Below are 17,303 nucleotides of genomic sequence, written 5' to 3' on the forward strand. Positions count from 1 at the left end.
GCCGTTGCAGACACGTAGGAACCATTCTGCTTTGGGGATATTGTATAGGCATATGTTTCAATGCTACAAAGTCCTATTAAACAGTATTTATTGTTACAGGAATTCATACATTTTCAAGAAGGAAACCAGTTCGTAGAATTCTCTCATCCCTGTAAGAGCAAGAATGCTAAAATTCTTGGATTCGTTTGGATGTCTGCTTCTGATATAGTTTATGTAACAGATCAAGGTGTAGAGTTATGCCAGGTAACACATCATATAACTCTCCTTATCCTAGGCACATCAAACTCATAACTTAATTTTTTTACTTACAAGTTTTTACAAGATCAAATGTTACGGTATTTCAAACTTTCCAATTTTTAAGAACAACTTTTTCTATGGCTGTAGTCTTTAAAATTTTACAAATATTGATATCATGTAGGCCTAGTTTTCTATGTACCTAGTGATACACCCAAACCCAAACCCGAGAGCATAAGAATCAATTACAATCTTTGTTTTGGATAGAGAATGTTGATCAAAACTATTAACAACTCCACTGAATGAATTTATGCTATGTTTCATGTATTGACTATATGTGTGTAAACAACCTGTGCTCACTTTTGCTAATTTAGTACAAGTCATTATAATTTCATACTAGTTATTAAACAGAAGAATTATTACGTTTTGCGGGGTGGCTGCACTGTGCCACTCAACCTGAAGTTGGACGCATTGTCACGGCCTCCTTCTTCTATGTCCACCCATTATCGTAAGTGGTTCTTTCACGCTGTCCACTTTTCTTAAGTTAACTTTTAAGGTTACGTCATTTTGGCGCAGTCGGTTATCAGCTTAACTATTTCTATCCTAGTTAGGGTAGTACGGGATAAAAGTTGTTTTTAGGGCTAGTGCGTGTATTAGACTAGACATTATTGACAATGGCAAGTATCAGTGTTGGCAGAATTTCAGGATTTAATCCAGTTGAGGAAGACATTTCGCCCTATTTGTTGCGCCTGAAGCTTTTTTTCAACCCGAACAACATCAAGAAGGAAAACGAAGTGTTGGTTTTAATTACAGTTATCGCTATCAGTTTTATGTGGTGACTTTAATATGGATTTTCTTAGTATTGAAAAAGTTCCTGTGAACCTTGTAAATCTCTTTAATATGTATGGTTTACAGATGAAAGTTACTGAGACTACTAGAGGGAAAAGATGCTTAGATATTGTATTTACATCTTTAAATGACAACTGTACAATCAATGTAGCAAACAGACATGTATTAGATAGAGAATTCAAATTCTATTTAGGAAAAGAATGTTGGGAGGATGTTTTTCAGACAAATGACATTCATGTTAGTTTTAGAAATTTTATAGATACCTAGAGATATTATTTTAGTGTTTTTTGTAACAACAATAACTAATAAAAAAGTAAGATATAAGAAAGTACAAACAAAATGTCAATGGTATAATTTAGAGCTTAAAACATTAAAGACTGATTAGATTTGCTGTATGACCTCTCAAAATCCTACAAATATTGCTTGGTATAAAAATGAGTATAAGGAACTCAAGATTATATATAGGCGTTCGATTAAAGAGGCAAAAAAAAACAAAAAAAAAAACAACGTTGGCTTTATTGATAATGCAAAAAATTAAACAAAAGCGTTATGGAATATTGTAAATAAAAATAAAAAAAGATACGGTACTGTAAATAGTAGTGATAATAATTATTTTATACCAGATGAATTCAATGACATTTTTATTATTGTTGCCAAAGATTCAATTAGCCTGTTCTTGTGTAAATAGTAACTGTGATTTCAATTTATATTTAAGTAACCTGATTGTACCTGATAATACAGGGTGGCGCAGAGAAACGGGAAGTTTTAAAATAATCATAATAAACCAAGAAAATTGTACAAAACAATCTTTGATGGTGAAAATGTGTTGGTCAAGTGTGGAAAATACATAAGAAATATTGGAAATAGGAATAAAGTTAAAAATCACATTTTAAAAATCACATGAGTTAAGTGCTGTCTTTTGGGCCTATTAGTTCAATTGATTTTGAAGATTTAGCATCGTGCTACGCAATGTGTCCTCTGGGATGTTGGTGACGTGTTCTTCGATCTGAGTCTTGAGCTAAATAAGGTTTCTTGGCCTAGTCAGGTACACAACGCTTTTTAGATGTCCCCATAGAAAGAAGTCGCACACTGAGAGGTCTATGGAGACCGTGGGTCAAACGACGTTAGCGTTCCTTGAAATGATGCGCTCCCCAAACACACGTCCCCATGCAGCCATTGACAGATTTGCAGTGTGTGAGGTGGATCCGTCTTGTTGAAACCAGGTTTGCTGGATTTCAATACTTGGAAAAGCATGAAGCCGTGGAGTAAACAATGTCTCCAGCATATGAAAGGAACGTTGAGATCTAAAAGTTACAGTGGAACCATCTTCATCCTCAAAAAAGTAAGGTCCAACCATACCAAGACAAGAAACTCCACACCATACACTAACTTTGGGACTGAGTAACGAACGTTGATGAAGTTCAGTGGGATTTTGTTGAGCCCAGTAACGCATGTTCTGCTTATTGACATGTCCTTTTAAATGAAAGTGACAGACATCCAAACATTTGCAGCTGATGCACTGTCGCCATTTTTGTAGTACGTTCACACGGTGACTGCACTCTCCGCACTACTCCACTGCTCCATCTCAACTAAATGTCCATTACTACTTGGCGTCATGACGTCCGTTTCTCATTCCTACAAGACATGCAGGTGTACTAACGACGACTTCAAAATTTCCCGTTTCTCTGCGCCACCCTGTATTAGTGAATTTAGTTTTAAGTTTGTAACAGAAAAGAATATTATAGATGTAGTTAAGCAATTAGCTCCTAAAAAAAGTCAAGATCACTATGTTTTGTGACTAACGCTTTGATTAAGGAAGCTATTACCAGTTTTTTAGTTCTTAATAGTTTTAATAGTTCTTTAAGACTGGGAATATTTCCTGATGTTTTAAAGATCACAAAAGTCCTTCCTATTTATAAAAAAGGTAAAAAAGAGGATATAGGTAACTATAGACCTGTTGCAGTTGTACCTGTTTTATCTAAGATAGTGGAACTAGTAGTTGGTACACAATTAATGGAATATTTGGAATCCCATGATTTGATTTGCAAAGAACAGTTTGGATTCCGAAAAGGACTATCAACAACTCTAGCAATTATTTTTATGGTTGATAAGGTGCTAGATTGTTTTGAAAAAAGACTTTGCTGCAATCACTTTCTCTGATCTAAGCAAAGCCTTTGGTCGAGTTTCATCTACACTCTACAGTACTGTTAGAAAAATTAAATTACTACAATATCAAATGTGTGGCTTTAGATTTATTTAGGTCTTATCTGCAAAATATATCTCAGTATGTGGCTTTAGGGAATAATCTGTCTCAATGTAAACCTGTAACCTGTGGAGACCCTCAAGGCTCTGTACTTGGGCCATTATTGTTCTTGATAGTGGTTAACGACTTAAGTGTAAATGTCCCTACAGATATTGTTTTATACGCAGACGACACCACGGTAATCACCAGGAGTTCAGACTATAGTCAACTTTTAGAAAACTGTGAGTTGAATAAAAATGCTGTTGAGAACTGGCTTACAGCAAATAATTTAATTTTAAATAAAGATAAAACAACAACTATAGTATTTAGCCGTAGAGAGATTCCTGAGATGCCAAATGTAAATTTGCATCCAAAGTTTTTGGGGCTAACTTTTGATACTACTCTAAATTGGCAATATCATGTTCATTTGGTGAAGGGAAGACTTATTGACTTATGAAGGGTTCTAGTGTATTTGCCAGTGTTGGGAAGTAGCGCGCTACTTTTTTTGTAGCGTTAGCTGTAGCTACGCTACTTTTAAGATTTTGTAGCTTTAGCTGTAGCTAGCTACATTTTTAAAGTAGTTGTAGCGGAATTTTAGCTACTTTTCTCGCTACATTAACATTGTTTGAGATAGTGATTTTTATCATAACCTCAACCTTACGTGAAACAACCTCTTTCAAACTGAGATTTTCAAAACAATTAGGCCTACTTTCTTGGCTTCATACTACAGCTGGTTGCAGCCGTTTCATTCCCTATTACAACGTTGTGTAAACATGGATGGTATTAAATGAGTGTTATCCACATTTTTGGCTCTCATTTCCTTAATTTACTACTCTATGATTACTGTCAGATAAAATAAAATCGCTAGTTGCAGACGACGTTTAAACGTTACCGGTGACAAGAGAAGCTATTGAATGCTTGCAAGTGATTAACAGGGAAATTAGTAATCAATTTAGTTTCTTTATTATATTGATAGTGTTTCAACTTGGGTTTTAATGGAAACCAACACTAAACTTTAAAACAATGAGAAAGCTGGTCTAGCTTCAGCTGTTGATTGTGGTTCATCACCACAAGCCCTTCCTTGGTTAGATTACGAAGATTTTTCAAAGGCTTACTAAATTAACAAAGAGGAAATTACCTGATGAGATTTAAGATATGCCTAGACTACATGATAATTGTAACTTAACGAAAAAATTTCCATATAACATGAAACTTAGATTGAAAAAATAGCATAGTTTACTCCTGCTAACAGCTCTTGTATAGGACTATTCCTAGGCTATGCTATGATTTAAGACGAATACCAAGTTCCAAGTTCAATTATTAGGAATATATCTGTTTAGTCCTTGAAAGAACAAGCCTACTATAGCCAACTTGTTACATAGCCAAGTAGGCCTACATGTTATTTTTACTTTACAAATTTCAACATGTTTAAATCAAAAGCCGATTTCAGAATAAGTTGCTGAATACTCTTTTCTGTACCAACTAGGTTGAAGCACAATTTGCCCTATGCATAATGACAATAAAGGACGATTTCTTGAAATTGAAAAGTGTTATTCATAGAACAAGTAACTTATCTCTATGGTTAAAAGTTATAGCAAGGTCGTTTTTAACATTAAAAAAGGCAATAAACTCCAATTTTAGTAAGCTAGGCTCTGTAACACAAATTTTTTTTTTAAATAATAGTTTTACAGTTTTATTGGTCTTAATTGTTGATATAAGACATCTATAAATGAATCTATATTAAAGAAATAAAATGAGCTTTTAAAATTTAGTTTTGTTGTATGTCCTTTGAACTTAATGAAATTTACATATAAGATGCTTAAAAATAATGCAATATTTAAAAATAAGTACTAAATATGATGGGACACCCAAACTATTTGGTTCTGTTGTTGTAATTTTAGGTTTATAATGCCAACAAATTAAATACAATCTAGGAATAATTTGTTTTCCAAGTAATGTTAGATACAATACTGACATTTTTTGTTTCAATGTTTGTTCAATAAAAATGTAGTTGCAATTAATTTTACATTTTAATGTGCGTGGAATAAAAAGTAACATCTTTGGAAAAGTAGCTAAAATTGTAGCTATAGCTACATTTCATTGTAGCTGTAGTTGTAGCTAGCTACTTTGTAGGAACTGTAGCTGTAGCTGTAGCTAAGCTACTTTTTTAGAAATGTAGCAGTAGTTGTAGCTAGCTACATTTTAAAAGTAGCTTCCCCAACACTGGTATTTGCTATAAAAAGTTTGTGTGGTGAATTGAATCAGAATGCTTTAATACAGGCTTGTTATGGACTATTTCATAGCCATTGAAGGTGTGGTTTGGTTGTTTTGGGATCTACTCCTCATGCAAATAAAGTTTTTATTATGAAAAAAAGTTCTTAAAGTCATTGCTGGTGTAAATATGTGTCATAGCTGTAAAAATCTATTCAAGGAGTTTAAAATATTGACTTTGTTTTCTTTATTTATACAACAATGTCTACTTTACATGAGAGCCAATATTTACCAATTAGACTGTAGAAAATATGTGCACAGTTATAATACTCGTTTTTGAAATAACATAAATTTCCTGAAAGTAAGGCTTGTTAAGACAGATAAAAGACCAATGATGATTCCTATTAAGTTGTACAACAAGTTACCATTAGACATAAGATTGTTTATTTATAAGGATTTTAAAATTAAATTAAATTATTTTCTATGTAAAGGATCCTTTTATTCTATAGAAGAGTATATGTCAAGACAATGGACTGTTAAGGATTTCTGTTGAATATAATTTATTAAATTGACGTTCCAATGTATTTGCATGAAATATTTTCTGGCTAAATAAAGTTCTTATTCTTATTCATTTGAAGTTACATTATTCTTATTATTTAGTTTAATTAAACATGACAATATGTGCTTACTCAATAACAATTTACCTGGTTTGTTTAGGTGTTACCCATGTTTTGTAAAAAGCCTTCTGTGAAAGTTACCCATAGATATAAAATTAAAGCCTCAAGTCCCTTATTACACTTTTGGATTGTCCAGTTGAGTCTTGGATCATCATGCCTCGGTGGCAATTTCATCATTATTACTTTAGGCCCGTTTAGATTCTTGAGATATTTTAGTCTTTGCCTCACTTTGCTAGATATAGTTTAATGGTCCTAGATCAGGCCATTGTGGAACTTCACTTAACGAGTAAAACGGGGTAACTTGAGACATTTTTCTATTTAAAAGAAACCCCTACCAAATAATTGTATAGGGAAATCTGCAAAAACTAGAATAAAACATTAGTTACCCTGGTTACTATGGTTTCTACATTTAATAATTGGTGTAAATATAGAAATTTTATTTATTTATTTATTTTTATTAGTGTCTCAAGTTACCCATATAAATGGGGTAACTTGAGACACAGATGTTAAACAACAGTTGTCTCAAATTAGATAATGCAATGGTAACTTGAGACATAATAAAATATCTAGGAAAACAAAGGAATACACATATGGACTTACAAACTTGAAAAAAATGTATTTAAAAAAGAGGAAACATTTTTTTCACAATTTCAGACATAACTTAGTAAATTTCGTTCAATTCTGGCACAGAAAAAAAAACCCCTCTTATTGAGCATTTTAGGGGGGTTAATACCACCAAAAATATCTTCCCAATGATAGTCAAGTTCATCCCTTTTTCCGGCCATTTCCAGTTATCCTTGAGAGTCCGCTTCATAGCACTGACTGTAGCAACTTCTTCGTCAAATCGTTCAATCACCCCAGGGTAAAACTTGCCTTCGTAGCTTATAATTATAAAAGACCCAACTTGCTTGTTTATTTCCTGAAGTTTGGGCTGAAGTGTTTCAATCTTTATCTCTTCTTTCTTATTTATATTATTTTCTTATTTCTCGACATCAGAACAGCTGGCGTTGAGAATTTTTCTTCTAAAGTCATCGAAGTCATCATTTGAACTGTCCTCACATAAATCTGCATCACTCCAAATTTCTTCTTCACTCTCTTCACTAACAACATTTCTATGCTGCTTCCTCTTCAAAGTAGAAGTTCTATTTACAGCTTCAGAAGGATTTTCATTCAGTTTCATATTCTTTCCCTTCTGTTTTGAGATGGCACCAGTATCTGTAAATTCAGGGACATCTTCTTCACAGATTCCTTTACCAGCTGGAACAATCAGTTTCTTCTTTGCTTTCCTTAGGCCAGCAGTTTCTTGTTTTCTGCTTCCTTCTAAATATTCTTGAAATGTAGCAACCCAAATCATGGAATTGTCTTGGTTGGCGGCTTGGCTTTCAGAGACTGGAGTCCTTTGTGGAAGTCTCTTTAGGACTTGTTCTCGATCTAAAGGAATCAAGCCAGATCCTTCAAAGCCTTCTCAAGTTGATCTGGTGTAAAATCTTTATATTAGCGTGAGCCTACAGCCCTCTTCTGGTTACGCACCATAACTTGACCTGAAAATAATCAAACTAAGCTATTATATTGTAATATACACTTTTTATAGTATGACATTCAAAAGTGGGGTAACTTGAGACAGTTGTCTCAAGTTACCCCACCAAGGACAGAACAGGGTATTTTATTTTTTATAAATTTTAGGTTGGCAATAGCTTAGTGAGAAGATTATTATTGACAACTCAGCTTTTGAGGTTAGGTAAGTAATAACAATCATTGAATTCCTAATAATAGACTTGATGCTACAAGGTAAGTTAAACAGCCTATAATTTTAGAACATCTGTAACTCAAAATAAATAAATAAATAAAGTATCTTACCTTGAATATAACAAGATGTCTTAATATGCAGTAGTTAAGGGATCAACTTCCATGACATGTTCACACTAAAGAAACTCCCAATAACTCATCAGGTATGCCAACAAAAAAATGTAAAAAAAATCTGCAAATTGTCTCAAGTTATCACACTGTCTCAAGTTACCCCGTTTTACAAAATATAACAGTTTTTTGTTACCAGTCTAAAGTTTATTAATGTTTGCTTTTAGGTAGAAGCCACCAAGTGCCAAGTAAAGATGACCAAGTCACTGGCAATGACAGTCAACTGGTTTCTCTTCTGCCATCATTCTAGCATTCTCCTGTTGTCTTCTGGTAACCTCGGCAACACAGTGCAACCAATCTTCATCAAGCAAGGGAATCTCCACAAGTTGCCACGTTTTGAAGGTGAAATTGATAGAATAGTACGGTTTAAGCGTTGAATTTAGGTACTGCAAGTACACTTCTAATCTTACTATAAAAATCCAAAGCCTGTTTTGTTACACGATCCTTTCTCTTTACTTGTAGGTTATCTTAATAAATTTAAATTACTATGCCAAATAAGAGGACCCATTTGTAAACTCCTGCTTTCCCCCAGGTTTCATAACTAAAAAACAGAGTGAAGCATTCACTGTAAAATTTACTTCTTTTTACATTGTCTTGCCAAGTAAAACAACCATGATAAAGAAAAATGAAGCCGATGTTGCCATGATCACAACCGTTGCTCACGGGTGTTGCTGAAATTCCTTTTCCAATGTTTTGGTGCTTTCGAGTTTGGTTTAGACACATCACCCATGGTATTAAACAATAATAAAACACACTAAGAAACTATTTATGATCACCATGGCCACAATTCACCTGATGCCCAAGTCCATAGCAGTACCGTCAGACTGTGCCACTAATAGACTCCTGCTCTGTTGATACCAAAGTACCAGTAATGACATCATAACTTTGATTCTCGATACTGGTATTTTTTCAAAGACTGCTGGTACCGAGAATGAAATTCAGGTACTAACACTATAAATAAATATAAATTTGTTTCAGTTTATGACGATTTGCCTTAGCTAAATTTATCATCACTGGTTAACATCCATACCCACCAAAATCCATTACTTGTATGACTTTTTTACCTTCTAGATGGCTGACTTGAATGGTAGCTGTGTTGTTCGCTCTTGAGTTTGTTTTGTGTATCTGTGTTTTCAATCACTTGCTTGGGGTCAAATTATTCTAGGTCTGGTTCGACTTATTTAGTGAGCTGTATGTGGTGTTCTATCTCACCATCTCACTTAATTACAATACCAGAATCTTTTTCCCACAGCCTTCTAGATCGCTCTTCACTGCTCCTTATACTACTATATTCAATACACCCTCTCAAGTATTCTTGTTTTCCCCTTCTCTGATCATTTCATCTGGAGTGGATCAAGTAGCCTCAGACTGAATAATACTTCGGAGTAAGATTTATATTGTAAAATCATGGAAAAGACGATTTGCATACTTGTTATAAATAATTTCTGAGCTCTGATGATGGACTTAAATATGATGAGCGTTGTGAACGTGATCGATTGTTTCGCCGTACCTTGCAACAAAATATCTATCGACAATGACAGCAAGTGGCATTGCACTCGTGTGGATTGTAAATCCTCGCCACCTACACCTGATTTAAGTACGAATCCTTCTAACTTGTCTCAAAAGATGGATGATCTTAATGCTAAATTTGATCGTCTTAATGATCTGCCTGAAAACATTAAATAAATCCATACAAGATTATGTTAAATCATTTCATGACCAATTTGAGCTTCTTGGAGGCACTGGTAACTCTTTATATCTCTATCTAGTCAGACCCATACTTGAGTTTTCTTCCACAGTGTGGAACCTGTACCTGTTTCGTCAAATCACCAGGCTGGAAAACACTCAAAGCCGTTATGTTCGTCTGGTTGGTCTGTGTTTGGGGATGCAATACCGTGCTGTTTGTGTTCAAGATCTGCAACACTAGTTGAACCTGTTGCCCTTTTGTACTAGACGAGAAGTCAATGATATCATGTTCTTGAAGAAGTTGATCACATCCACCATCGATGCTTCTGACCTGCTCGTGAAGCTAGACCGTACTTCACGTAACCTTCACCATTCTCAGCTGTTTGAGAGGCGGCAGTACACTACCCAGTAGGCTACATGGTGCATTTTCTCATCCAACAACCTACCTGGACATCTGGATCTATTCACCATGAATCCCTTCAAAACAAAACTTTTGAATTGCGTTCCATACTGAGTAAATTATATTTTTTTGTTAAATTGTTCATATGCTTTCCTATGTCGTATTATTATTTTTAAACAAAATGCTTGGCCACCATTATCATCCTAATTTATATTCAATTCCTTCATTTCTTTTGCCTGTCTACATACTACCCTACTATTGTTATATCTGTTTCCCATTTATATTGCATTTACTATATTTTGCACATTTTTATATTTTTATATGGTTGTATTATTGTATTTATTTTTTTTTATATCTGCCCTAAAGTTCGCTGCAATTAAATGCACTCTGACTTTTTCTTTTATAACTGATTTAGGCCTAATGTGTTTTGTCATTATATATATGCTTGGTTGTTTGCCCGTTGAGATGAAAAAATAAAATAAATGCACAGTGATAAGTTTGCTGTGGCTTTTTACAATGTGGACATATCCATTTTCACAGTTGAGATGTCTGGGGTACCGAGATCTCAGAAGTTAGTGGTAGAGGAGAGAGATGCAGTTGTTGGAATTGTCTACGGTCAACCTAGAGTACTAGTTCTCCGTCATCAGTCCACTTCCAACCATCAAGGCGCTCAAGTTTTCATCTATACTATTAAAAAGTAAGTGCCTTCTTTTATGTCTCTTTCCTCAGTATGCACATCAGTCTAGGAGGATTTCAATCCACTAAACTTTAATTGGGTTCAATTTGGTTTGTTGTCCACAATTTTCACGGATCACATTAAAATAGAGATTCTAACCTGGAAGTATGATAAAATAGCGGCAATTTCTACTTTTGGATGGTAATTCATTTGTTTATGATCATGGTAGGTTTGCTGTTTTTACTAGGGATCTGCAGGCCAAACCTTTTTACATTGGATCAAGTAAACAATTTTAGACCTTGGGTTTCAGGCCAGATTTGGGTCAGATTAGGCCAAAATCAGGTTGTTTTGGAAAGTATTGATTTAAAGAAAAAAATTAATTTTACTACCACGATTGGCTTTAACATAATATTGAACATCTCCCCATGCCACAGTGAAATCGTGAACATCTTTCATAGTCATTGCGATCGTGAACATCCTACGTGGTTATATCAAAATCAATAACATCTTCTATTGTCATGCCGAAATTGTTAACATTTTCCCCAGTTTACAGGAAAATCAAGAACATCTTCCACGGTCATTGTCTCCCACAATCGTGGAAACTGTGTACATACATGCACAAGCCCACATGATGAAACATTTCAAATGTCTTATAGTTTGTTATAATTAAAATATTGGGTGATAAAAAGTGTCATTACTTTGTTATTTTCCAACAGATTTTGTTGATTAAGGTGTCATTAGATCCTTCTTTAAATTCAAAAATTTTTATTACAATTCTATTTTTTTTCTCGATAAAGTTCTTGCTTTTCGAGATATCAAAGATCTACATTTTTAAATAACCACCATTTTGAAATAGTTAGAAAATAAATAAAAAAATTGTTGTAAGTTCATTATGACATAATTTTATATTTCTGTACCAAATTTAAAGATTCTATGTTGAAGCGTTAAGAAGCTATAAATAAATTTGGAAAAAAACACATACGAGCAGATAGATGTAAAACCAGGCATAGGAGACCCATGGTTATGAGAACAATCCCACAAAAGGGGTATAGGTAGTTTGGGGACCCCCTGTTTAGTGTTTACACCAGGGTTCTCCAACCTTTATTACTCAAGGTCCACATTGACAGCTTTTGGAGGAAAGGCAATTAACATTTTGCTGTAGAAAAGTAGCCTGCCCCCCCACCCACAAATAACCCTACAAAGAAGTAGTTTTCAAATTGAGAGCTCAGCAATGAAGTTTGAACATTTCTTACTGATATTTTGTTGCTATATAACCTTTTGACTAACTAAAATTTTGTACGTTTTTGTGCGAATGGTACTGTGACCAAACAAAATAATTTAGGCTACTTACCTCGCATAATTATTTATGGGTACCTATATAAACTGTGTTTGTCATATTTATACTTTGTCATAACTTAAGTAGGGCTATGTATTCAAATTCATGAGAAAGTTTAATATCAATTAATTTTACAGTATATTTACCATGATATTATTATTTGTTCTATAATGGAAGTTTTTAAGTAGAACTGATGAAAACACGGGATGACATGACACCAAATATTTTTTATGTACTTCTAAGTTTACTTGATTGAACATTTAATTGTAATGACAATATGAATAATTGACAATGAGTTTACAAGGAGTGGTGTATAGCTCAAATTAACAGCAATTTTTAGAGAGAATTTTGTTTTTGCACTTTAAGGTCAGCCAAATCAGGGTTAAAGTTTGTTGTTCTGATCTTTAGGATTGTTTTCAATTCAATGGTTCGCTTAGCTTGGAAGATCTGTATTAAGGTAGCTCGATCACCATAAACACATGCTTACAGCTTATTTTCTCCTATTGGAAAAAACTGTGAAAGAGGTGTATTATACACACATTCCAACAGGAGATCTGGGTATCTAGCCAACCTGGGCACCGAGAATTGTACTTGAATTTGGTAAATACCAAGGACTACAATGATCACCATTCATTGAAGGCGTTCCATTGGTTCTCTTTTAACATCATAAGTAAATCACGATCACTGGAGATCATCACAGAAATTTTATTGATGCCGCAATAGATGTTCACCGTGTAGTCACGATCACGGGAGAAGATCGCGGTATCACGGAGACCGCAAAATATGCTCACGAGTGTTGCCTCGATCTCGAATGACGATCACCGAGACCGCAACATTTACTTATGGGTAAAATGTGCCCAACATGCCGTGACCTTGAGTGACGATCACGGTATCGCCAATTTGCCGTCATTGTGAATGCCAATCACTATATCACCAAGACTGTATCATTTACTTACGGCTGTTAATACAACTTTGATGATCATCTATTTATTCTAATTATATAAAAATAATGATTTCCCAGTAGGCCTTCGCGGGCAGAATAAAATCTCTTCAAAATCCGGCCCCCGGGCCATAGGTTGGAGACCCCTGGTTTACACTATGAGATAATTATTATCAATCTGTATTTTCAATTTAAAGAATATTTTCCATTTTCAGGATGTCCACTGTCAAGAAAACCCACATTTTAAACCTCGGTAGAAGTGGAAGGTTTGCCTTGAGTATTGTTGACAATCTTATTTTTGTTCATCACCAAGCCTCTAAAGTAAGTGGGTTTGTACTAACTTTCCTAGGATTAGTCAATTTGCATTTATTAGTTGCAAAGAGCTAAGGTAGATTTAGTAAAAGAAAAAAAAATTAATTCTCTTAATGACAGTTTTTTTTTCAAACACAGTTTTTTTTTACAGTGTTTTGTGAAAAAATTGAATTCCCTTAATGATTTTTGTATTTTATTTTGTTTATTGTTTTTCAATAAAAAATAATGCAATAGATTTTAAAAAGATGGAAACTGTTAATATTTAGTTTGTTGTAGCCTTTTTTTCTATTATTTAGCCTTTCCGAAGAAAGGATGATGATTTAAATGAAATAAAAATTCTTTATTATTCAGGCTAAGTTAGGGCCACATGGCCCTGAACCAAATAGGATTATTCTGTATCCTATTGCGAATCAATTAAAGCATTAATTCTGGTATGGTTATAGTAGGCCTACATAGAGAAATTTCTCTTTTTTACTATTTCAAAATAATAAAAAGGAACCGTAATGTCATTGCAATTGTGTTCAAAGAAAGCTTTGTGTTTAAAGATTAATCTGTGTCAGTCGTTTAGGAATATTGTTAAAACACAATGTGTTTGTTATGTTGGTAGACTTCACTGATGTTTGACATCGGATTGGAAGCTGAATGTGATGGGTCTGTTTACTATCACTCCCCCGTGATGCCTCCTCAACCCATACGTGGTGAAAATGCAGAACTTTGTATCCTTTTTAATATTGCACCAAAGAAGACAACATTTTTTCCTCAGGAGATTTTTTTATGGGGTTTCCTGTTAGAGATATTTTTAGTGGAGCAAAGATATTATATTGCAATACAGTCCAACCTCGGTATAACGAATCTGAAGGGACCGAACTGAATATTCGTTATATCAAGGATTTCGTTAAAACGAGGTTCATTATAGAGGTTAGGAATTTTGCTAAGTCGAGGTTCAGAACCAGTGTCAGTCAATATAGGTCAGTATTTGACCTCATTAAAACACAATTAAAGTAGCCGAGGCTACAATACTTTACAGTTTAGTGTTTACATTGTAAAGTAGAACCTCGATTATCCAGGGTACTAAAGAGAAGGGGTCTTTAATATTGCGCAATCATGACATTTCTAGTCATTGACCTTGGTACAGGTTACAAACTGTAAGTTTAAAATCGCAGCTTACTCTAACCCACCTAAAAGCTAACCAAACACTGTATTGTATAGCAATAAACCACGTAAAGAACAAAACGAAACAGTACAGAGTTTTGTAAGCAACTGCTCGTGATAGGCCGGTAGGCCACAGTACTACTTTAAATAACAACAGAGGAATGTCGATACTGTAATAATCATCAACTATAGCATTGGTGTTGCCTAAGTTTAAACAATGAAAATAATAAAAATATTAGATAAGTCGTTATAAAAGTATATAATCATAGCCAAATGAAAGATAATAAAAAATAAAAACACTCGTAAAAGGAATGTTAAGATAACGATATTGCTATTTTTCTTTCTCTTTGCTTTGTTCTTCTATTCTTTTTCTTTCTCAGGTTTCTCTTCATCCAAAAATTGTACAAGTAACCATAGTTACTTATCACCCAATCACATTTTACCAAACATTACGGCGTCATCAGTCCTCAGTGAATGAAATCAGTTCTCAGTTGTAACATAGCATGCATGCAGCGACGACAGCAGACAGGGACTGGGAAAAGGGGTGTGTAAAACAGAGCAGACAAATTTGTTGACGTCACCTTTCCATTTCATTGCTTCGGTTGCCCCCCCTTAAGACATAAGACATAAGACATTTTATTTACACAATACGTTCTTTATAAAGTACATTTCATACATAAGAACAGGTGTTTCGTCATAGTGATGTATTATATAGTAAAATTAATAGTTAAAATAATTAAAATAAACTCATGTAGGATATCAGAGAATTTTTATCTACATTATAGGGTTCTCCAAAAATTCGTCAAGTGAATAGTAGGCTTTCTCAATTATTTTATCTTTTATTTTATCTTTGAATTGAGTAGCATTTAAATTTTTAAGATACAGGGGTAATTCATTGTACAATCTAAGTCCCATATATTGAGGGCCATATATCCTTCGTACGGCCCTGAATAATAATAAAAAACAGGAGTTAAGGGGAGCTTTTCTTTCTTAGCAACAATATGGATAAAGATAGTGTGGCCTTATCACGTTCACTGCGGGCGTATCCGATCGGATACGGGCCGAGCGCTGTTCAGATGCTGCCGTAACCGATCGGATATGCTCGGCAATGCCTTTCGTATATCATCGTTTTTGCTCTAGCGTCGGTCGAAGGCAGACCTATTCCACGTTAGCGTGTAGTGGGTGACTTGCTTTTTGTTGTGTTGTAGGTTGGTAGTAAAATTTCCCCATAAAATCCCTGTCTGGCAAACTTAAAAATCAACTTGTTGTCCCGTCTTTCTCCCTCCAATTGGCAATACGATGGGACCGGCTACGTTCCAAGCAGTGCTGCTATATGTGAGTGTTTAGCGAACTACAGGACATCACTGCACGTTATTTGCTATTCGTCATACCAAAATATGAGAGCCAATCACCCGGCAATCGGGTTTGTTCGACGCTGCGGGCTGCGCCGCACTGGGGCTACGCCTGCCATTTGATGGCCCGCAGCGAACGTGTTAAAAAGACATTTTTACATCATGCAGTAATGAATCGTAGAGATTGTCAATAATAAACCGTTGGAATAAATAAATAAGTGAAAGATTGATGATTAAGATTTACTCTATATAATTACAAAATAAATTGGTGAGTCAGTGGCTCAGTTGGTAGCGTCACGGACTTTGGGCCCAAGGCAGCGATGTCGTGGGTTCGGATCCTGGTCACTGCCGTAAACATTTTATCAGTACAGTTCACCTTCGTACTGTACCGGCTCACCCCTTGCTTTGCTGGATACGTCCCACGCACAGATCTGTAGTCTATGTGGACAGGCAAATGCAAGGTTAAAAGAGGTCGCCAACCTCTTAAAAAAAATTTAAAAAATAAGTTCCCAAATCCTTCCATTGATTTATTAATCAATGTGTAATCTACCGCAACATGGACTCTTTATAACACCAGCAAAGTATTTGTGTTATATTTTATTCTAATCATTGCTATAATAAATGAATCCTTCATTTATAAACTATTTGTCCTTAACAGTTTCCTAGATTCTTCTAATTGGATTATGTTTTCTCCAAACGTAGTCATTGATGCTAAAATTGGGTGTTTATGGTAAGCATGCATTTTGTTTTTCTCAAAATTTTGACAAATATTTTAAATTAATGAAGTAAATAAAGGTCAACACAAAAAGTTATGTGCTAATCAGGGTTTTCCTAAATAAATTATGCGGTTTTAAAGGTAAATAAAAAAAGAACCGTGAAAGGCATCTTAAAAATATTTATTTTATTTAAGTTCTCATTTCAAAAAAGTTTTTTAGTGATACATTTATATATGTCCACCATTGAGTGCTCTGCAGAGATTTAATCGATGGTTGATCTCGGACCATACGCTGTGCAACATGGATCTTGTTACCAACGACACTGTTTCATAAATCCTTGTCTTGAAACCAGCAACATCACGAATCTTGGACATTGAGTTAAATCAGGACTTCTAAGGCAATACTGTCTTACGTATTCAATTGTTACCACTGATACAGGTTGTCTCCCAGACCCCTTCCGTTTTTGTACATGGTCCCATTTCTATGAACTGTTTACTCCAACGTCTGATGTTATTTCCATGAGGAGCAGCTTAGTTAAATAATCTTCTAATATTTTGAGTAATTGCAAACGTCAACGACAACAATGAAACAGCTGTTTTCCAAGAC

General features: G+C 34.6%; 1 protein-coding gene across 1 annotated transcript in view; it reads left to right on the plus strand.

The window, feature by feature from the left end:
- LOC129005654 (regulator of MON1-CCZ1 complex-like) overlaps positions 1–17,303 on the plus strand; it is a 36,448-nt gene that overhangs the window by 5,776 nt on the left and 13,369 nt on the right. Inside the window, exons 3-8 of the mRNA XM_054434614.1 lie at positions 100–243; positions 8,295–8,469; positions 10,754–10,910; positions 13,381–13,486; positions 14,085–14,193; positions 16,648–16,711. Of these exons, the coding sequence (XP_054290589.1) occupies positions 100–243; positions 8,295–8,469; positions 10,754–10,910; positions 13,381–13,486; positions 14,085–14,193; positions 16,648–16,711 (755 nt within the window). The remainder of the gene's footprint in view (positions 1–99; positions 244–8,294; positions 8,470–10,753; positions 10,911–13,380; positions 13,487–14,084; positions 14,194–16,647; positions 16,712–17,303) is intronic.

This window comes from Macrosteles quadrilineatus, unplaced genomic scaffold, assembly GCF_028750875.1.
Source record: "Macrosteles quadrilineatus isolate MER2022 unplaced genomic scaffold, UCM_ALF_1.0 Scaffold_28__1_contigs__length_1566739, whole genome shotgun sequence".
NCBI lineage: Eukaryota > Metazoa > Arthropoda > Insecta > Hemiptera > Cicadellidae > Macrosteles > Macrosteles quadrilineatus.